Here is a 23276-nt window from a genome sequence, read left to right on the forward strand (position 1 = left end):
CTGTGAAAGGGGGTCGCATCTAACAGAAGGCCGGCCGACCTGACTCCCGCTTCTCTTCTCTCCTTCTGGTTTTGTCTTTTGCTCCCGCATCCCATCCACCCTCGCTCGCTTACCCACCCCCCCCTTCGGTCGTCCGCCCGCTGCCATGTTCTCCAAACTCTTCCGCGTGTGCAGGGACGACTCCCACAGTTCTTCCTCCGAGAAGCTGAAGCAGGTGTTCCCTCTCTCTCTCTCTCTCTCTCTCTCTCTCACTATCTGTAAATTAGGGCATTGCACTTGTTTCTTTTGTTAGGGTTCGCTTGAAACCCTATCGTTGCGATAGTTGTTCCATTGCTATTCGATTGATTGGATTTTCTTTAACTGCTTATAAGACGGGCGATTCGATTGTGCCCGTTTTGTTCTTCTCATGTGAAGAATTGCCATCGTTTGCGGTTCTTGAGAACCATTCGTGAAATAACCGGGCAAGGGATAATTTTTTCTTGCTACTGGTTCATAGGTAACTAGAAATAGGGGGATTCTTTTCTCTCCTGATGGTATGAGCTCGAACAAGGGTTCTGTCGGACGCAAAAATAAATAAAAAAAAACTCTAGGTTTCAAAACAAGTGAAGAAAATATAAAGAAGAATTATGGAGGAATGCAAATGATGTGTGTCTGAAAGGTCTGTGGGCAGAACAAGTCCTTAATGTCAAAAGAACAATCCAAAGAAACAACAATAAAATGCAAACCCGGAGAATAGCAAACATAAAATTTACGTAGTCCATCACTACTTCCCTACATCCACGGAGGAAAAAAACTCAAATCCTTCACCTATTTAAGCAAAATAAAATACTAAGAATATTACATTCTCTTGGGTTAATCCAAACCTAAACCTCAAGTCCCTTGTACACTCTCTCATATGAACTCTGAAATCACCCTATCAAAGTCTTAAGATACAAGAGATATTTATACAATAACCAAATATGAATTTCTGAGATTTTTCTTACCATTCTGCAATTGAATTCCTTGTCCTCCAAGCAATCTGAGTCTCCTTGAAATACATATCAACCTTTACAAGGCAACTATGAGATCAGAGAAATTGTGACCCTCCGATTAACTACTGTCGCCATGATTCGTCTGTATGCATAATAGAAGAGAAAACACTCCATTAATTTATTATCTATCCTCTCTGATTTTTTTTTTCTTGAGGATAACAATGTCTCAATCTATGGCATGTCAAGCGTTTGATCCTGCTTGTTTGCAGCCTTCACACTTGTCTGCTTGGCTTCCATATTTGCTCGGCCCTTGCAGCCCATGTGAATACAGTGGATTTTTGCTTATGAGCTCTTCTTACGTGAAACTACGGTTGGTTTATTTCACACAGAATTCTGGAAGTATCTATGTTGAGCTCAATCATTTGAAATGTTATGTAGTGGCTCACATGATATTTCCTTTGCACCCTAGTGTTATTGCTCAAGCTGTGTGATTATGGAGCTTCCGTTAGTTCTCATTCTCCTTTATCCAATTCTAAATGACTTCTACATTGAGCTCATTGCCTTTACTGTTGCATGATTGTTCGCATGGCTTTTTCTTTGCACCCTTAAGTTATTGCTCAAATTGAACGCTATCAATCAGTTCTAATCTAGGTTGAGGAAGCTGTTTTGGTTCATCCATTCTACCCTGCATGGTTGTCTTCGAGAGATGTTCTATGACAGGAAGTCTGCTTTAGTAGAGATGCAACAGGAAGGCACATGCTGGAACCTGTTTGAAGCTCTTTTGTTGGTATCAGCTACAGATATTATCATCAAAGTATAGGTTTTCTTCTAAAAAACTGATACATTTGCTAAATATATGTGTGTCATTTCCTTTATACACACACACACACATACACATACATTTTTTTTTGTTAGACAGTTTGGCGTAATTTTTAATCAGCTATTTAGCTTTTAGTATGACACACTTCTTGGCTTTCTTTCTCTGAGTAAAGTATCGTAGTAAACCGATCTCCTAGACTGTGGGCATATACTTGAGTCTTCAAATTTCCAATGAATGTGACTCTTTAGATTTATGCTGAATCAACTAATTTACATTCAATAAATGTTGTGGTATGTTGTCCAATAAAAGATGTTTTTTTTTCTTCTGCTATAGACTCTAAAAATACTTGAGGAGAAGGAAGCTGTCTTGCAAAAGAAGATTTCTCAAGAGGTTGACAGAGCAAAGGGATTCACAAGGGCAAATAATAAACAAGGTTGGAAGGAATTTACATATTTGAACGTCTATGAATTTTGAAACTCAAGTGTAATAGAAACAAGATGTATGCGTGCAATAATTTCTGATGCAAATCATCATGTTACAAACACAGCTAAAAACATGGTACATCAGCATGCCAAGGTGTCTTACAACACTTCTAAGATTCATGCTGAACCAACATCAGGTTGACTGCAATTTTATTCTAGCTATGATTTTCGAAAAGATAATTTGATATGGCACATATTGGAAGGCATGTTATCTCTTGTTATGATTAAGCTTGCTCTTTTATGCAACCCAAAAGTGCTCATCAGTATATATATGTACGTCAAATTCATTCAATTTTTAAAGATTGCATGTCATCGCCACATTAGTTTAATGAAGTTCTAGACCAAGAAAAAAAAAAGCCACCTTGCATGACTACTTGCGGGATTACTTAGCTGCCAAGTAGCTATGTCTGCTTTTTTAGACGGAAAAGAATATTTATCTATAATGATTACTGCAAAACTTGGCTCTTAAGATTCCTATTAATCCATAAAATATGTAATTTTCTTGAAGCATAGTCCTTTCTTTTTCTAGATTTCCTTTTTGTTCTCTAATTAACAATTGCAGCCCACATATTTAAGGCTATATCAGTGTCCTTTTTCTTGCAAGAAAAAATAATTGATTAAAGAAAAAAAAAATGTCGGATGAGGTTTAGAAATCGTTTCTTAACAAGTGGATCTAGTACACCACCAATATTTTTGGTCTTTTTCACCTCAATTTGTCTTTTTCTTTCCCTCTGACAGCAGCAATAGAGTGCCTGAAGAGGAAGAAGTATTATGAAGGTAAAATGGATCAGGTTGGAACTTTCCAATTGCACATACGCAATCAGGTAGCAACGTATAAACCAGTTGTTTTTATTAACCTGTTGGTTTGTGATTTTTACCGGGAACCATTCGAAGAGTCCTAATTTTGCTATTTCTATTGGTTTATGCTTGAAGGAGAAAAAGCTACAACAAGACTGTCATCCAACATAAAGGGGCAATAGCAGATTACAAGCAATCTGAAGATCATGATGTTAAACTCATATCAGTGACTTCTCTTGATTCTGACTCTTTGTAGATATAGTAGTACATAGACTTGTGTTATCTGACCTAGGTGTTCTGGTGCTAATTGTTTTCTTCTCCGGTTTAAAGTTTTTTTTGATGTAACACATACTCGATGAAGGCCAACTTATGCATTTGGTATCAAAATTTTAACTCTCTGAACATGGTGGATTTTCTTAATTTGTGGATGCTTCTAGTAAAATTCTTCTGTTCAGCCAGGACATCTAATTGTGTGTGGACATCACCTGTGGGATGCCTATTCCAAAATGCTTTTCTGCATTTGGATAATTGCTGGTTTGCAATGAAAATGTGAGTGCTAAAAAGCGGCCGTTTTCTACTAAATATAGTTTATAGTACTTGATGATTACGTGTCATTGGTAGGTAACTCAAAGACTTTTGTTTCTTATCACTTGATAATAAGTTTTAGATGAGCGTCACTCGTTCAATAATTTTCTTGATGTTGTCATAACATAGATTTTTGCGTATTATCTATTTAGATTTAATTTCATACTTTTTTTTTGTTTGTACTAAATAGCATATTATTTAAAAATTATGATTGGAATTGCATAGTCTCATATTCGTCTGCACCAAATATATGCCATGACATTTGCTGGTCACTTAGATACGAGCCTTAAAATAAATTAAAGAAGGCAAAAGGTAATTAATAGCACTAATTCATCGAACAAAAGTGACAGTTTCTTCCACATCCTACGTTTTCAAGTTATGTATGCATTCCTAAGGAATACACTAGTATTTCATAAATTAATAAGTCAAAGGATGTTGCATCAGTCTAACCAATTGTTGACGTGGAAAATGACAATAATGGTAATATAACCTTGAACAGAAAGACTCATTATGTTGCTAATTAGGTGATTGCTGTACTTTTAAAAATTAGATTGAAATTCATATACTTATGAAACTAAAAATATTTAACCCTGTTCCTCACGCCATCAACTCTACTAACGAAAATATCATAAAACTTATCACTAAACATGTGCTGTCTTACTTTGATTTACTATTGAGCACATGTGATATTTTTATCAGTAATATTTTAATTTCGTTCCTAATATAATTTTTAAAAATATAAAAAAAAATAAGATACTAATAATAATTAATTACATGAGTAATCTATAATTAACCCTCTTCCAAGTGACCAAAAATCAGCACCAGCTGCTTGGGCTTGAATTTGAACAGCAGTCATACTGATATCAAAATTGTTCGGCGAGAATCCTATGTGGTCAGCAGTGATTGTGGGGTGTGTTCCAGTATAGGGTTATAGATTTTGTTTAGGTGCAGTTCATTATATCCAGTATCACAAAACAAACGCGTACATCGAAAGCCCAACTGTAAATAAAGATCAGATCAGGACCAAGCCATAAGACCGGAAGAAACTGAGGTGCTTCAGATTGTACCTGATATATTAAGGAATCACAAATATCAATGCCTATTTCACCAGGGAAAAAGATATCAATACCACTCGATTCCCCAGGATCCATCTTGTTAACGAATCCGTGACATGATTGCAAGACGAAATTGAGTTTGAACTTGATGATTCTACAGGAAAACAAGTAGAGCGGCCGTAAGTACGGACAGCAATTATGGATGAACCATAAGGCAATCGGTTGAAGAGTTGTTTGAAACAGTGTCAGCAAAACGTAGAACTGGCTGGCTATTCATCGGTCCACCCTCGTCTCAAGCCATTGGTTGTCGCCTCCTGCAATGGAGATTTGCAAAATGTAGAGCTGTTAGAAGCCATGGTAACTTCATAAACAACTGAGAACGAGCAAGCCATTAAGCCCAATTGCTGGAGGGTTGATGACGAGCCATGCACAGTTATTGATCCCATGATCTGCTCGTGGAGATTATTGTAAAATGGATACATGTGCACCATTTTAGCTGCTGCAGTAAGATGAAAACTAGGAGCAAACAAGATTTATCTGCCCAAGCTTATAATCATATTAGATTTGCACAATGGGACCACGTATGTTATTGCCATTTACAATGCATGATCACATAGAAGTTGAAATTATAAGGGGGGCCTATAATCATTCATTTCTAACATGGTAGCATCATGTTGGATTCTCATGATTAGGAAACCACATTTCTAATACAGACAAGAATTAGACATCTATTCCTGCAACATGATTCAGATTTACGCACATAATGCTGGTACCAACATACTTGAATGAGTGTACTGCTATGAATAAACAAGTTGCACAAAGTGATTACCTCTTAGGTCGGGAACGATCTTCTTCATAATCCATCATTCCTCCAGGTTCAGAAAAGATCTCTCCGTGGCCTTGTAAGTGCAAGTCGGCCTGCTTAAAGTGTTTAACTTCTGCCACCAAATGAGTAAGACACATCGACTAACATTGCGATTTTTAATACATAATTTAGTTATTCACATGCTTGTATATAGTCATAGATGATTTACAAAGAAACAAAGGCCAATAGTTAAAACAGGTGTTGATGCGTAAACATAAACAAACTTCGCTTTTTATTCAAGCATTTGAACTAAATGTGGATTATATTTGTCAACCATTTTTAAAGTTAGTCTCAAACAATTAAGCTGACCTTGAGAGATTTCTTCACTTCTTCCACCTTGTCCACAATTTCCTTCCTATGCATCTTGTTGGCCTCACTCATAGTATCAGCCCACTTGATTTTCTCTTGGATCATATGAAGCAAATTATCCGAAGTTCCTGACCTGTACGAGGTGTCTTCTAAAATAAGTGAATAGAATGCATGAAAGATGTTCTGTCAAAGCAGGTTATACATTCCTCCAGTGGCTCACAGGAGAAACTAGAAAGATCAGAAAAAAGAAAACCCAGCTTATGAAGGACACAAACTTACTCTTTGAACTTTTTCATAGAATATCATATTCCTCAGAAATTAAAATTATAAAACTGAATAGTGTATTCTGTTCTTGGGTAAACTTCTAATCATCTGCATGTCTATCCTAAATAACAAATAAAGATCCATGTGCTTTTTTGGATCACAAGCACATGGGATACAAGAAAGTTGAATTCACAACATGTAAATGTTCCACAATCTCTCAGAATAAATACCAATCAGTTTATTAAAATGAATAGTATTCTAATTCTATATAGTTTTGCACAGCAAGAAATGATGTGTTGTATCCAATGGATAGTAAATAATTTTCTTACAGAGATATGAACTTCAATACTGTCCTATGTGAACAATCAACAAAATGGCTTATATAAGAACAACTTATTCCTATGGACATAATCTCTATAGCACTGAGGATGGTTGACAGCGAATCACATTACCATGTTCAAGTGTTCACGATATTGATCCTTGATAAAGAGTAGGAAAAATATGCTTAATGTGGAGCAAATAAGCAAAGTCAAAAGCTAAGGAAAAAAAGTTACTTCACTGGCCACTCCCTATAACATAAAAACAAAGCATTCATATTTTAGTGTTACAATCAATTAATTTATTGATTCAGAAAACATTTCCAAATGGATATTGGAGGTGCCTCACTACCCCTATTGTATGGCAAAAGTGTACTGTATTCCTGAAGCACCAAGAAAAGTACATAAACAAAGCTGATAGTTAGGAGTATACAATATTTAAGAACTCATTATCACAGTTTGTGTGCCATAGTTCTTCCCTTTCTAGATGTCACAAGTGAAATTGAAACAAGAGTTGCATTAGATAGTTAATGTCCAATGTAAAATTATGTCAAAGCATAAAAAATGTTGAATTTTAACTAGGTGAAATAGATGGGAGAAATGCTCCTTATTATTATCATAGGAAAAAAGATTTACTTGTTTCTCCATTCAGAAAAAAGACAATTACCCCCTTCACGCGTGACCTAAGACATACCAGGGATTATTGTACCACCCAAAACGGTACAGTTTGGGCGGTACGTATCGGTCCGGGTGTGGACCGATACGCGGACCAAAGTTTGTATTATTGATGTGTACCGCCCAGTACGGGTGGTACGTACCAATCACAGAGGATAACAATACGCGAACCGCCCTCTACCGGGCGGTACCAATGTCTTGACCTCGTATCTGGCAATACAAGGTCTATATTAGGCGATAACGATCGGTTTCGATCGTTATTGATCTGTACCGGACGGTAACGATCGAAATCCAACCATTACCGACATGTACCGGTCGATAACAATCAGATTTCAATCATTATAGATCAAGGGCTGAGATTGCCCTATTATTTCAAACAGTCAATTTAACTGTTTGAGGCTTAGAGAAGAGTTTTTCAACCCTTTCCTTCCCCCTATTTTAACTCGTTTGACTCTCTAAATCTTTTAAGTTTCCTTAAACTCTTTTTCACTCACATTTCTCTCTTATTATCACATTTTCATTCTCCTAAACTCAACAAAGCTATGATTTATGGATTGGATCAAATTTAGAAGGCTAATTTGAGAGGATTAAGAGGAAGAACACTTTGATCAAGAGGTATGTATTCTCTTTCTAAATTTTTGTTGATTTATGAGATGATTAAGCCTATTCTATGTGGTGTATGACTTAATGTCTAATATGTTGTTTGATATGTTTTTTATGGTATACTAGTGTTAATTAAGGAGTAATTAAGGTCTTTAATTTTGTTATTAATGTGTTTAATATTGATTTTTTCAAAATTAGACACTTAATAGGTCAAATCTTTATATTTCATGTATATTAAGGATTGAATCATATGTTTGTGATGGTATAATAGGTTTAATTAGGTTTTAATTAAGTTTTTTAATGCTGTAATTATTGATTTTAATGATGATTTAATCAAAATTTGATGAATATTAGGTCAATTCAATGTCTTTAATACATATTAGGATATTTAACATGTTTATAGCGGTGAAAGAGGACTAATTAAAAATTAATTAACTATGTTAATACTACGATTAGTGTATTTAATTACAATGATATCCAAATTTGACCAATATTGAGTCAATTAAATATCTTTAATGCCTATTAGAGTGTTTGGCATGATTATAATGTTGAATGAGAAATAATTAATAGGTAATTAACCATATTAATGGTGTGATTAATATATCTAATGATAATTTCATACCTATATTTGATCAAAATTACATATTTAATACTTCTTTTAAGTGTTTAACATATTTATAGTGGTAAAATAAATCTAATTAGGCTTTAATTAAGTTCTTTAATACTGTTATTAGTGATTTTAATGATGATTTTATCAAAATTTGATTGATATTGAGTCAACTCAATGTCTTTAATACCTATTAGAGTGTTTGACATGTTTATAGTGGTGAAAATGGACTAATTAATTAACTGTTAGTAGTGTGATTAAAGGTTTTAATGATGATTTAATGATATTGAGTCAATTCTACGTATTTAATGCACCTTATTATGGTTCATTATGACACGTATAATCACACATTGTTATTTTAAACTAGGGGTAATCACAACTTGCTTATATGATTTAAATTTAGTAGGAACATGGCACCAAAGGAACAAGCACATGATGCTTGGGATCATGCCCGAAAGATGGACGGGAACTATCATCATTGATAATGCATTTATTGTGACTACGTCGGCAAGGGTGGAGGAATCACCCGGGTGAAAATGCATTTGGTCAATGGGTATCCCAATGTTACAAAATGCAAGAAGGTTCTGACGGAGGTCCGTAAATCATTTCAAAACAAGTTTCAACAAGCAAGGGAAGATACAATATAAAAAAAGCAAGAGTTGAGAAAGAACACTATAGGGTTACGTAGGAACCAGTTTATGACGATTATGAGGGTCGCGACGATGAAATTGATCTGGATCTCAAAGTTGGTATTCGTGCATCATTGGAGCATCTATATATGTACGAGGAAGCAATGAGGCGTCGACGACCCGACTCACAATAGAAGCATGGCGGTGGTAGTGGATTTGTGCCACAAAGAATCCAGAGGTTAGTCAACATGAGGCAACCAACTACCCCTCCTCAGTTAAGCCAAACTAGTAGCATGAGATGGGGTGGAATTTATGGTTTTATGAGAGGACTTGGTAGGAGGTTCACACCATATATTATTGATATTGATCCGCAAGCCTATCTCTACAAACAACGAAACAGACACGGATTGACGATGCATATACAAAAGAAAAAAAGCGGGATATTGGGAATGTAATTGCAAAATGGTTTAACTTTCACAGGATTCTAGCAAACATAACTCAAGGTCCATATTATCAGAGCACGGTCTCCTTTATTCAAAAATCTGGCACGAGGATCCAACCTCAAACATCGAGGGAGATCCACGACGTGTATTTAGATGAGGAGGTGACAGAACTAAAGGATTGGATCAAATCCTTCAAGAAGCAATAGGACGAATATGAGGTGACACTAATGTGTGACGGTTGGACATGGCCAACAAAAATGAGTATCATCAATTTTCTTGTTTATTGCAATAGACGGGTGGTGTTTCATAAGCCAATTAATGCTTCCGACAAGATTCAAGATGCAAACTACATTGAAAATTTAATGGACATCGTAGTAAAGATTGAACCACAATACATTATCCAGATAATCATTGACAATGAAGCCAATTTCAAGAAGGTTGATTTACAATTGATGGAAAAAAGGAAAACAATATTTTGAACTCCATATGCAACTCATTGCATGGATCTAATGCGGAAGGATATTGACGAACTACCATCAGTCAACAAGTGTGTAGCTCAAGCACAATTGATCACAAAGTTTATATATAATCATTATTGGGTCCACTCTTTAATGCAAAAGTATATAAATGGTGAGATATTTAAACCTGAAGTCACTCGGTTTGCTACAAATTTTATTGCCTTAAAGTCAATATAGCAAAAGCGACAGGGCCTCAAGGCAATGGTCACCACACAGGAATGGTCTGAATCCAGGTATTCGAGATTGAACGATGGAAAAAAAAAAGATAGAAAAGACCATTCTTTCTTCTAGATTTTGGGAGACTGTGAATGAAATCATAAAAAGTGTGGAACCACTTTACGTTGTCCTCCATAAGGTCGATATGAACAAGCGTTCACAAATGCCTTATCTTAGACATATGTTGATTACAACAAGCGAGGAGATCAAGAAAGCATTCAAAGATGATTTTAAGACCGACCAATACTTATAGATCATCGATCGCAAGACTAAAGTTCATATGGACCAAGATATCCATAATATAGGTAAATTTATATTCAGTGTAATTTAATTCATAATTTTTTAATGTATAAAATATTCTTACTAACTAAATTATGTTTTGCAACGTATTATCTAAATCCGACAATTCAATTTCAATATAGTCTTGGAACACGATCAGATTTATTTTCGACACTAAGAAATGTTATATATCGACTCTTGTCAAGCACTTCTGATGCAGCCGATGCTATTATGAAGGATCAATTATTCCGAGAAACAATTGGTTCATTCTCTGACGTTGTAGCTATATCGTGTCATTACAATATGGATCCTGGTGAAGAAAAGTTACACACATATTGATTATACACTATATTTGATATTAATTATTTGTTATGCTAATAAAGTCTTATTTATACCTTTTTGCAATTGAGTGGTGGCTACAATTTGGAGGGGACACACCATATTTAAGGAAGGTTGTTGTCAGTGTACTTTCACAAACGATATCTAGTGGTTGCGAAAGTAATTAGTCAATGTTCGCATTAATTCATACGAAGGTCTGCAACAGACTATCGTATAAACGGTTGGAGAAACTGGTATATGTCCACTATAACATGCGGCTAAGGTTGTGGTGTGTCGAATTGGACAAGGAGCCAGAGGAAACAGAGATTGACCCCATCGACCTCCAATTCTAAAATGAAGATTCAGAGCCGGTGTTAGAGTGGGTCAAAGTGGCGAAGAACCAAGAGGATCCTCTACTTGATGAGGCTGGAGATCCTCAACGTCCTTCGTGTTTTATCACCGAGGGAATAAAAGAAGAGGAAGCGCATCCCCAGCAGGAGGAAAATTCCCCTCGATCAGAGCGTGGTATTAGGAGCCAAACAAGATCGAGTCAAACTGCTCTAGGAACTAGAGACACCCAACCGTCACAGTCGTCTGCCCAACATACAAAGGCAAAGGCAAAGGGGAAGGCAGTAGCATCAGCTGCACCATTGGAAAGAATCGAGTCGGGTGACGAGACACCTTTGCAATCGCATTCAACAATTAGCTCGATATTAAGACATGATAGTGACGTGGACAATACTACCTCAACCAATGATAGCGATGACGTCAAGGAATTGATGGTCCCATCCACATAATTTGAGGGTGGTGCAAGGATCGAGGAGCAGTATTTTACATATGCCACCCAAGATTCAGATCATGGAGCTCGATGAGGTACTCGTCAAGTTTATGCACAAAAGGAAAAGGGAAAGCCAATGGATGATTTTGAGCAGATGCGACAGAGCCTACACAACGTAAACATAGAACGAAACTCATCATATTCACAATCGTCGTATTATGGAGAATCTTACGGCCAATAGCAGCACGATGATAGTTGGTCATTCTCCAAGCAACAGTACGATGATTGACCTTACGATACGGAGCAACAGATTAATAGCGAAAGTAGAAGTTCTACAATTCACTATGTTTCACACTAATATATACCATATTCGTCATTGCCTCAGGAGCTACCTCGGACACATGTGGTTCACGACGATCAGCCTACGACCATCACCACATTGATGCACCAATGACATATGGTGTATCAGTACACTATGCCATGGGATCAATTTAAAGATTGGGTCCGACAAACATATCATATTCATATACAGATACATCGGATCGAGGATCTCGATCCATCACTCATAGAGTCCCGTCATTCTATTTTATGGTAGAACCAGGTATATCCATCGATTAATTAATTCGTTCATTTGAATCTTAAAGTTTAAGTTGCATAAAAAATAATCTAATAATTCAAATACTTATTTTTGTAGATAATTCAATATTAATGGAAGGACGATCTGGAACATACCACAAAGCTACTCCTCAAAGCCTAAAAAAGATATGTGGCACTATTCTTTCCTAAATTATATTTTTTGCTAAAATTATACTAAAATTATATATATATATATATATATATATATTTATAGCTTAAAAACCCTATTCTAACTTTTTTTTTTCTATTTTTTAGGTATTTTTGAAGATTTTTCAGCTCATTTTGGGCGTACCATCAGTATGCCTTAGTACGTACCGTACCGAGCAAGGCTTGGTAGACCGGTATGGACCGAAATTACAAACTTTGACATAGACCACCCTGTTTCGGGCGATCTACATTAAAATAATAAAAAATCAAAAAAGTGGTGGGCCCCTATCCATTTCAGCGTTAAAAAAAAAGCATATTACGACTCTTCTCGCATTCGAAGCTGCGACACTACCTCTTCGTCACTGCAATGCTGCAGTGACAATGCTTCTTCACCGCTGCAGCGACGCTACCTCTTTGCTGATTTGCCACTGCAATGCTGCAGCGAACCTTTCTTCGTCGCTTCGCCGCTGCGATCCTACAGTGGTGCTGCCTCTTTGTCACTTCATCGCTGCAGCAATGCTACCTCTTCGCTGATTCGCCACTGGATGCTGCAGCGACACTGCCTCTTCGTCGCTTCGCCATAAAAAAAGATTACTATATACCCTGCTAAAACTATAACTGAGCAAATACAAAGAACCCACACAGTAACATATAGCCGAAAAATCCTAGTCAAACTGAAGCCAAATTTGAGAATCCTAATCAAACCGAATTTAAATAGTAATAAAGACCTTGCAGGTGTAAATAAAATATGTTCTAAATCAAGAATTTCTTCTCAAACTACTTAAGGAAAAATACCCGTAAACAGAAATTTCAGTGCTACCTGTGGATGTTCACTTAATATCATAGGTAAGCCATTTTACAACTTTCATGAGTACTAAACTGAATAAGTGACTGTATATTCATACAAATTAGTCCAACGAATGCACTATTAAATCACTTTTCCATAATCAAACATTATCAAGATCCTCATATAAGAAAACAAAGATACAAGAAAGTGAGAAGACTCCCATGGCATACATACAACCATGGAAAAAATATATACCAGTTATTTAGTGTCTGAATCATGTTGTCTAGTTGTTCAGGTCTAAGGTCCCTTCCAGCTGCAAACTGAACCTGTACCACAAGCCAAAATAGAAGGGGAAATAAACAGGATTGCATGAAGCATTACGGTACAGATCTGTTTTTAGTGAAGAAAAAAAAGTATACAAAGATTGACAGGGCAGCACATTTACCAACCTCGAAGCACCTGCGTGATTGATCCAGTTTTCCTCTTACAATACCCTTCAAGGACCACAATAATAGCATAAGCGTATTGCTCAATATCAACATCTAAAACTTCATCATTAACTGATGGAAGTTAATATGCTCTAAATAAATGTCTTTATATCTGAAATAAGTACTCCAAAGTACCCAGTAGAATCCATGAAAATGCCAAAATTTGGTAGCCACAATGATACATTGCACGACTATACAGAAGAAAAGGACTTGCAGTTACATGATAAAATGTTCAACGATGCAGATAGAAACTTGTGGAATAACAAGGACGACCATGTGATAGAAACAGAGAAAGTGAATAAGAGTATATCATTCATCGATAGGAAAAATCAGTGCCTTCATCAATTATACAATTTCATCCAGTAAACATATTCCGCAAATACTTACCACATACATGCACTCATTGATAAGGAAATCTTCAAGTTCCCTAACATTTGAAACATCCAGCTCTTCCATGAGATGATCATAAGACAATACCTAACAACCAGCGAAATAATTGGATATCACCATAATATAACTGCAATTGGTTAAAGATATTGAGGATAAGATGGTTCATCAAGCAGCCCAAAAGGTCACAATCACCCAATAACTGATCTATTGTCTCATCTAATCTCAATGACATCTGACACTATATGAACAGATTGATGTAGCAAATCTTATAAAGTAGGACACAACAGACCAATCAATACATGTACATCTGCATATATATACTAATTGTATACTATGTACAACTTACACAACCTATGATCGTATATAATATTTATAGAATCAAATGACCTGTTCATAAAAATAGGTAATACCACATAAAAGTATTAGATTGATATATACAACACTAATGAATAAATCATTCAGTTTTGGCAATGAAAACCTTGAATGATGTTCTGGCCCCAGAGCAGGTGATTGGCCCCACTCCCTCTACAGACTTTTACTGGATTTTCTTATGTATTTCCAAGTGAAAAAAAAGATATATGGTGGTATCATAACCGATATAAATCATCCAGTTAAATCCTATTCAGGAATTTTATGTGTAATGTCACCATTTTCAACAATTACTTTCACAAATCTCATTGCTTTCGGCCAAGTATAGTTTTTCCATATTAATGTTAACCTTAAAGAAGATCTAATGGAGCAAAGTAGTGGGAAGGTTGTCAAAACATAACACTGACAGAAAATCATCTCTCATTATAAAGGTTTGCCTTCTTTTTTTTCTGTTTACTTATTTTAAAAGTTAAAACTACCGATGGACAAACAACACAAATCAACAAGTCACACAGAAGAAAATGTGAAATGTGTGTTCTACATAGCAGCGGTTTATTAAAATATCAACCGAAACACAAATGACTGAATTCCCGGTTAAGCCTGAATCACAGGAGACCCTCCATCAGGCAGTACATTACTACCTATACCACCTAATGAGTAATGACTATTTCATACCAGTTATATACTAGGAACTATTTTGATTGTACCACAAAGCATGGTCTGTTAAGTTATTTCCACCTACTCTCTCTACTAAAAAAACATAATCCTTCCATCCCTTCCACTCAACCCATTTTGTATACTCACATGAACCTTAACCCTTCTCATCCCCCTTGCCGCACCTCCTGTCACTCATGTTCCAGATTGATCCGCAACAACAAGAATTGATCAACATCCATCTGCAGCATAGTGAAGTAGAAATAGAGATATCTGAAATATTCTTTTAGATAATTGAATGCATAACTAGAAAATTAGGCAAAATAGATTCTCTAGGTAAAGCCTTGATGTGAAAAAAAACCTTTTAGGTTGATTGAATTACCACAGAAGCCTCCCACAACAATCCATTTAGTTTTAGGGTATTAGGTGGATGTTGCATTCATATAAAGTCTTTAATATATCATAAATAAAGTTGAAATTGTATGCATTATTGAGTTTGTACTGTATACTTAATTGAGTCTGTATGCATATTAGGTGAATAATGTATTGTTGTAACTTTGAAGCCCACGAATACAGAGAAAACTGAAAAGCATAAATTTCCAATTGTGATCAACAAACTCACATGAAAGAAATTCATGTTTGCAATGTAGTATATTAACAAAAAAGCCTGCAAAGTAAATTAAAGATGAAAAACTGACCCAAAAAGAACCTATAAAAGGTGAAATGAAAAAAATAGTATGGCCTATTTTTTGGAACAAAATTGTCCCACTTGGATGATAAGAATAATTCATAAGCACCTTTTCTATCTCAGCCAGTGTCAACACACTTAGTTGCTTCAGCTTGCGGACTTGATCAGGTAATAGCACTGGAAGACAACCAGCATTACCTATAATAGGTGTGAACATTTCCAATTTATCAGATATCCTTAACTGCACAACAAAATTCATTATGCAAAACTACAACTATAATTACTATCATTCCTTTCAATAAGGAGATGTGAACGATATTAGGCACCCAACATATATCAAGAATTATTATCTAGAAACTGCAAGTAAATATATTTTTGAACTAGAAAGATGGCATTCTTCAAGAGAGAAAAGATAAAACCATAGCCAAATGATTAAGTGATCCACATAACATTGTGTGTTGACACCAAGGAATCAAATATTGGTACCAAAATTAATTCTGATTCTAAAGAACCCAAATATACCAACCGGTACAGTACGGTGACCTCATTAAATTTCTGGAAAATAATTTATAAATTGATGCATCCTGACTAGTGAATTTCAGATTAATACATCCTGACTAGTGATGTTTAAAGAACCCTTTATGTCCCTGGTTAAAACAACGCACTTGAATAAAAATTATAGAGTAAGAGAACCCAAACACAAGAATTTTCTTGGTAAGAGAAAACTTCCTAAAGAAGATATGCCAAACGTGTGGAAAAAGAAAAAAGATAAACATACTGAAAACTTTGTAACCCATAAAGGATGTCTTAAGAGAATACATTTCTTATTTAGGTAACATATATAGCAGTAAGTTGTACAGCACAAAAAGAGACAGATGGTAGTTTTGCTCTCTTAATCAGTCACAGTATCGTACAATGAAACCAAAGAAAGAAAGGGCAACACACCAAGCGGCCTAGATAACTTGTCAGGGTCAGATTTAATTGTCAGTCAATGTTGTGGAGTCAAGTCGACCTGGCCCATTTTCTAAAATAAATATTCTTCGGTGCATTCCTTATTCTATGAATATTCCCCTCACCAGTCTAAAAGAGAAGCTTCCCAGGTATGATTAGTGATCTGATGCCTTTATTTCACTTATAAACTTGGATTCTTTACTGATTTGAACATCAGAGTAACCACACTGAGAACACCCTGATGCTAGTCTTTGTAGATGATACTTGCAACACAAGGGATTTAACTTGGGGGAATTGTCCTGAAAAGTCATCCAACTTTTAGAAAATGCAACATTGCTACATGGATTGACGACCCAATCTGACACATTACTACAGAGAAGAAAAAATTCAGCTTCTTCCACTGTTCCCCATAGAAGGTTTCTTCTGAAAATAAAATCAAATAAAACATATATAATAAAACAATAATATCAAAATTTTCTAGATGATGTTTACATCCATCTCATGATGTCGTTCACTTGATAATAACACATTGACATTTAAACTAATGAAAGATCTTGAGTGGTTATGATATTTTATCTTCCCATAAAATTGAATAAATAGTGTTATATAGACAAAACAAGCTAAACTCAGTACCCACTAGGTCAATAAATGTAGCTTCAAAAGAGATAAAATCAAAGAAAAATTTTTGATGCAAATCTTCGTAACTTTCATAATGTGATCTTATTCTCTGGTCCACTTCTCTTTGAATCCACATAATTAATAGACCATCTAAAGGCTTCTTAAAACATTCTATTAACCATAACACCCCTGTCCAACCCAAAATAAAAAAAAAAAAAAGAAGAAAACAGAAAGATGAAAATAATGCATATGAAACTTCTTTACTCTTCTTTCTTTTCATCACCCTTCTCTCCTTTATCTTTGTCATCACAGATTCACCAATCTATAAGATGAGGACACTTCCTGCCCTGAACCACCAAATTCTTCAGTTATCCGCACTCAACTTGTCATCTAGTTGATCTTCATCCCAGATAATTGGGTAGAGCATTTTAACAAGTGATATGCATTAAGCATCAAAATATTACCAAGGCCACTATCAAGATAAGTTTTGAACATTTTCTTTTCTTCATCACATCAAAATCAAGTACATTTCTAATGCATTCTAATATTATTTCTGTCATTCTTTCTAGTTTTACTCTGGCCTAAAAACAAAATGAGGAAGGCAGAGATCCATATCTGTTTTGACTAGTATCTAATAAAATAAATTTGATATCAGCAAGTCAACCAACTTAAATCGGTTCAGCATATCAAGAATGAACAGAAACATATGTGCTAAGCATCATTAAAAAAGGCTGATTTACAAAAATAAATGAAGAGAAATAGAAGAGCAACAAGCAACTGATGCCCTTCTAAAACCATGGATGATGAGAAAAGGATTCAGATAAAGTGGAGAAGATCATAACTGGTTGCTGCTCCCTACTTGCAGTGCAATCTTCCATGCACTGGCCTGTCCACCACTGCATTAGAAAAATCGGGGGGGAGGCGGGGGTGTGTGTGTGTGTGTGTGGTGGAGGAAGTGGGAGGTGGGAGGAAAATGAGATGTGACTTGAGTCTTGCAACTCACAACTTCCATGAGTCAACAGAATGAGTTCTGTTAATTTCTTACAAAAAGTTCTGAGACTTAAGAAAAAAGAGAAAAGAGGAGACAAGCAAACAAATAAAAGAGACGAGAAAAGGAAAAAAAAAGAGAAGAAGAGAAACGAAAGAAGAGAAAAAAGAAAAAAAAGCAAAAGAGAAAAAATATTTTGTTTTCCAGTGGACTATATTTGTTTAAAATTTTTATTGACTCAAGAAAAATGTCAATAAATTTGTAAGCATCAACATAACAACCCATTATAATACAGAATTAGGTCACTTAAAGAAGTTCTAAACTTCTGATTCTTCACATATTAATGCTTCGCTAAAATCAACTGCTATAAAATCCATATCTCGCTCCTCTAAGAAGTTGACAATCTGTCGTTAGTGTGATGCTGATTTCAACAGCAGCCATGTGCTGTAATACATCCTAAAAGTATCCATACTTATGAAAAATACAGTACAACCCACCATTGCACCTCTGGGTAAGCAAATTCGACCAAAGCAGAAAACTTATTTATGCTATCAATTACAAAGCAAAAGAAACTAAAAAGAAAGACTAAATGATGTAAGAAATCAATCAGGAAACAAACTGTGTAAATGATGTAACATACACATCTCCAAACACATTCTCTTGCATATGCCTAAATATGACCAGTAAGGATACTGAATCACAAAAAATAGGCTTCCCAACATCTATTTACGTTATACACGACAAAGATAGACAATCACATTGAGTTAACTGTATATATCACAGTGACCTTTCTGACCATTCACCATCTCTATCATCTATAAACAAAAAACCATCGTTCCCACACACTCCAATTCAGTTTTTATTCCAGTTGCACGAGAACAAGCTCCTCCGTAATTTTTATGGCATTATGACGCTAATCATACACACAAATTTCTGTTATGAACAGATAAGAACTGCAAACATCCCTAGAACGACAATGCAACATCAACCCTAGCAGATGCAAAGTTAAAACTACGATCAGTTACGCTTACGCTTGTAATCGCTCCATGTGCCGTAGGCGAACAAGCGAAGCACATCCAGTGACGACGAATACTGCGTTCCCTTCAACTGCATGACGGATTAAAATAGTCTAAAAACTCGGAAAAGAAAAGAATCCGAGAATTGGATGGTCAACAACAGAACAGGAACGGAAAGGGGATGGAGGAGGTCACGAACCCTGGCAAGGCTGGGGACGGAAAGGATCTCGGAGAAGGCGAAGAGGAAGGGATGGGCGGTGGCCTCGAGGATGAGGCCGGCGAGGTTGGGAGCGGCATCGTAAAGCGCCGCCGCTCGCTTCACGAAGTCATCGATGATCTCCGATTGCCTGCGCTCCATGTCCATCCCCTCCCCTCCCCTCCCCTCCCGTGAGATCGATGGGATGGTGGCTCGAGGTTTGTTGGGACCCCTTTAAGGTTTGTCGCGTGAGAGCAACGGGTGATGCCCATCGCGCCCAACCTTGACGCTTTATGACGGTCGAGCCGAACCCAAAACCCATTGCGGGCGACTCAAACAACATATGGAGCCAACACCACCGCTACAAGCAGACAACACAGCCAGTGGGCTGACTCAGCTACTTCTAAAACGCTGCAGAGAAGGGAGATTCCATGACATAACACGTCTTCCCTCGATCCAAAACAGCGAGACAATTAAAGCAGGGACAGCGGAGAAACCGTGCAATGGCACATGCCCTCTTTTCCTCACCTCCGCCACGGCCTGATGCTTTATCGTGACGCATGTAAGGTGTTTGTGTTTTTGACCCGCCAATGAAACGCCGAGGAAGATAAAGAAAAAGGAGGACGGAAGGAAAGATGGGGTCGCGAGTTAAAAGGGTGAGGCGAACGCTGCAGTGATCCTTTGATTTCTGTGAACAATGGAGGCCTGTCTTGGCCGGTGCTTTCCTTCTCTTTTTTGAGTCTCGGTCTTTATCTCTTGTCAGTCTGTTTTCGGTAGGTGCGTGGAATTGGCGCCACGGACGGACGGCAGAGTCGGTCGGGGGATGGGGTGCACGGCGTCGCGGGTGGAGAACGAGGACACGGTGCGGCGGTGCAGGGAGCGGCACCGCCTCATCAAGGAGGCCGTGCACTCCCGCCACCACTTTGCCTCCGCCCACTCCGACTACCTTCGCTCCCTCCGCGATGCCGCCGCCGCCCTCACCCGCTTCGCCCTCGGCGAGCCCCTCGGCGTCTCCGAGCACGCCCCTCCGGTTCTCCTCCGCTCCTCCGCAGGCCCATCCACGCTCCCGCCGCCCACGCGCCAGCCACATCCGCCGCCTCCCCCTCCATTCTACTTCTCCTCTTGCTCCTCCCCTCCTTCGCCCTCTCCCGGCATTCAGCTCCCTCGCGTCCTCCCCGTCTCCGGTGCCACTGACACCAACCTTCGCAATCCCTCAGTGGCCGCCCCTCCGGGGCGCTTCGCGGCCATGAACTCTACGTATCCCGCCAGCCCCTCCCACTCCTCCTCTGCCTGGTCTACCTGGGACTGGGAGTACTTCTACCCTCCCTCTCCCCCAAGTTCCGAGTTCTTTGATCGTCGGAGAGCCGAGCTCGAGGAGAAAAATCGCGATCAGCACCATCATCTCGCCATGGAGGTAGAGAAGATGGAAGGAGGAGGAGGAGGAGGGAGGGAAGAGGTCCACTGCCGCCAATGGGGTGAGCCCCACTCGAGCTCCACCAGCTCCTCCACCAGATCCGACGACGAGGAGCCGGAAGCGGATAAGGACTCGAGATCCACCGCGATCTACGCCAGATCCGACTACGACGGTGCCTCGGAGCGAAGCCGGTTGACGCCATCGGAGATCGGGTCTCTCACAGCGACGGTGGTGAAACCACAGCAGTGGGTAAGGTCGGAGGCCGGATCGTCTTCAGCGCAGTGGAACGCAGGGCGGCAGATAATCTCCTGCGCCTCCGCCGCTGCAGCGGAGGAGCTCAAGGTGGTGGTTCGCCACCGCAACCTGGCGGAGATCGTGGCAGCGATCGACGAGTACTTCGCGAAGGCCGCTGCCGCGGGCGACGCGGTCTCCGATCTCCTCGAGACCGGCCACGCCCGGTTCGACCGCAACTTGTCTCATCTAAAGAGTTAAGTCCCGTCCATGTACTGGTGGTCATTTATTTCTAGAATTTAAGAATTTTAAATATTAAATTATTTCATATATGTATATATATATATTATTTTCTCAGAGACGGTGTACCATTCAAATGGTGTACTGAGAGCGCTATCGTCGAGTTGGACATCGAAGCCGCCACTGGCGATACGGTATCAGTTGAATACGGAAGCCATGGAGTCGGGTGGAGGAAAGAAGAGCCACTGTTGCACCTTGGAACAACTCTTGGCGTGGGAGAAGAAGCTCTTTGAGGAGGTGAAGGTAGGATTGTGTTTCATGTGTGTTCACGAGGAGAGTTGATGTTGATTGTTTGATCTCTATGATTGCAGGCTAGAGAAGGTGTGAAGATCGAGCATGAGAAGAAGCTATCGACTTTGCAGAGCCTCGAATGCAGGGGAAAAGATGATTCGAAGCTGGACAAAACCAAGACTTCCATAACTAAACTGCAATCGCTAATCGTAGTCACATCTCAAGCCGTGACTACCACCTCTTCTGCTATCACACGAGTCCGTGACGACGAGCTCGCACCGCAGCTTTTCGAGATCTGCTACAAGTGAGTTGAGAAATCTGATGCATGCACATTACATTTATCAAATCTGATATGCAAATTTGCATGCAGCCTTCTGAGTATGTGGAAGCAAATGAACCGATTTCATGAAGCTCAAAACCATGTCGTCCAACAAGTGCGTGGTCTCGTGAACGGCGCCTTCGCTGGTGCGACCACATCTGACCTCCACAGGCTTGCCACGCGTGACCTCGAAGCTGCCATTTCAGCTTGGCATTCCAGCTTTGACCGCCTGATTAAGTACCAAAGAGACTACGTCAATGCGCTGTATGGTTGGCTCAAGCTGACCCTTCTCCGAGTCGGCGGTGACAATATCCAGGAAGATCACTCTTCTCCCCTCTCGATTGCACTCACTGCCTTCTGTGATGAATGGAAGCAGGCACTCGACCGACTGCCTGATAAGGTTGCCTCCGAGGCGATCAAAAGTTTCATGAGTGTCATCCATGTCATCTGCACAAAACAGGCGGAGGAGCTAAAGATTAAGAAGCGGGCTGAGACATACTCCAAAGAGTTGGAGAAGAAGTCGACGTCGCTGAGAAGTATCGAAAAGAAGTACTACCAATCCTACTCGACGGTCGGTATCGGCCTTCCCGGCGGTGGGAATGAGAACAACGGGCATGTGTTGTTCGACGCGCGTGACCCGCTGGCAGAGAAGAAGCTGGAGATCGCCGCTTGCCGAAGAAAGGTGGAGGACGAGATGGTGAAGCATGCCAAGGCAGTGGAGGTCACAAGATCCATGACACTAAACAACATCCAGACGGGCCTGCCCGGGGTGTTTCAGGCCATCACCGGGTTCTCGGGCTTGTTTGTGGAGGTTCTTGAAGCTGTTTGCCGACGAGCTGGGTCGTTTTAGTAAGAACACCCGTTCCATAGTTTTGGCTGCTTGGATTGTCGACATTACTCGAGAAAAGAAGTAAACTAATAATATATGAAAGGGAGCCCTTTACATCTACTTGTTGTTTATTATAACAGATCTAATATTCTTTGCGACGTCTTTCTTTGTAGAGGCAAAAAATGAGTTGCTCAATTTTTGATTCAAATGTTAATTATTTTTTATCATGAAATTTTCGATAGCTATTTTTGAATGTCAGTGAAATGGCTGGGAGTACACATTTGGGTTGATTTTTAATTACGACTTAAATACTTTTTATTATTATTGGATCATCTGGTCTTAAGTTACGAAAGTTGTGATAATTTGCTGGTTGTCCTCCGTATCTTACGGATCTATTGTTTAGAGAACGTGGATTCTGCATAGATTTAGTAATTCTCAAAACCATATTTTCTAAGTAGTTAACACATATAAGGTGATTTATCTTTTTTTGTT

The 23276-nt window shown here is 38.5% G+C and overlaps 3 protein-coding genes across 13 annotated transcripts; 2 read left to right on the plus strand and 1 right to left on the minus strand.

Moving 5' to 3' along the window:
- On the plus strand, positions 1-3475 carry LOC135585814 (vacuolar protein sorting-associated protein 32 homolog 2-like). Of its 7 annotated transcripts, none has more exons than XM_065176664.1 (6): positions 1-214; positions 1612-1785; positions 2125-2224; positions 2339-2410; positions 3012-3097; positions 3207-3475. In XM_065176664.1, exons 2-6 carry the CDS (start codon positions 1678-1680, stop codon positions 3240-3242), a joined length of 402 nt encoding a protein of 133 aa, XP_065032736.1. In that variant the 5' UTR covers positions 1-214; positions 1612-1677; the 3' UTR covers positions 3243-3475. The 7 variants fall into 7 exon arrangements, 5 of the variants coding, with proteins under 5 accessions (XP_065032736.1, XP_018680142.2, XP_018680143.2 ...); XM_018824597.2 differs by having other exon boundaries at positions 1623-1785; XM_065176663.1 differs by lacking the exon at positions 1-214 and adding an exon at positions 222-1341 and having other exon boundaries at positions 1623-1785.
- Positions 3476-4689: 1214 nt separating this feature from the next.
- Positions 4690-19916, minus strand: LOC103983065 (COP9 signalosome complex subunit 7). Of its 4 annotated transcripts, none has more exons than XM_009400216.3 (9): positions 19464-19916; positions 19280-19355; positions 15801-15889; positions 13978-14067; positions 13552-13596; positions 13358-13428; positions 5886-6018; positions 5541-5629; positions 4690-5025 (listed from the first exon to the last, which is right to left on the minus strand). In XM_009400216.3, exons 1-9 carry the CDS (start codon positions 19626-19628, stop codon positions 5004-5006), a joined length of 780 nt encoding a protein of 259 aa, XP_009398491.1. In that variant the 5' UTR covers positions 19629-19916; the 3' UTR covers positions 4690-5003. The 4 variants fall into 4 exon arrangements, with proteins under 4 accessions (XP_009398491.1, XP_065032740.1, XP_009398493.1 ...); XM_065176668.1 differs by having other exon boundaries at positions 5541-5632; XM_009400218.3 differs by having other exon boundaries at positions 5541-5646.
- Positions 19917-19934: 18 nt separating this feature from the next.
- LOC135584904 (protein ROLLING AND ERECT LEAF 2-like) lies at positions 19935-22969 on the plus strand. Of its 2 annotated transcripts, XM_065176666.1 has the most exons (5): positions 19935-20116; positions 20238-21361; positions 21464-21648; positions 21717-21940; positions 22007-22969. In XM_065176666.1, the coding sequence occupies exons 2-5, from the start codon at positions 20284-20286 to the stop codon at positions 22803-22805; spliced, it is 2286 nt and encodes a 761-aa protein (XP_065032738.1). In that variant the 5' UTR covers positions 19935-20116; positions 20238-20283; the 3' UTR covers positions 22806-22969. The 2 variants fall into 2 exon arrangements, with proteins under 2 accessions (XP_065032738.1, XP_065032739.1); XM_065176667.1 differs by lacking the exon at positions 19935-20116 and having other exon boundaries at positions 20123-21361; positions 21464-21642.
- Positions 22970-23276: the final 307 nt, after the last annotated feature.

Source organism: Musa acuminata, chromosome BXJ1-4, assembly GCF_036884655.1.
Source record: "Musa acuminata AAA Group cultivar baxijiao chromosome BXJ1-4, Cavendish_Baxijiao_AAA, whole genome shotgun sequence".
NCBI lineage: Eukaryota > Viridiplantae > Streptophyta > Magnoliopsida > Zingiberales > Musaceae > Musa > Musa acuminata.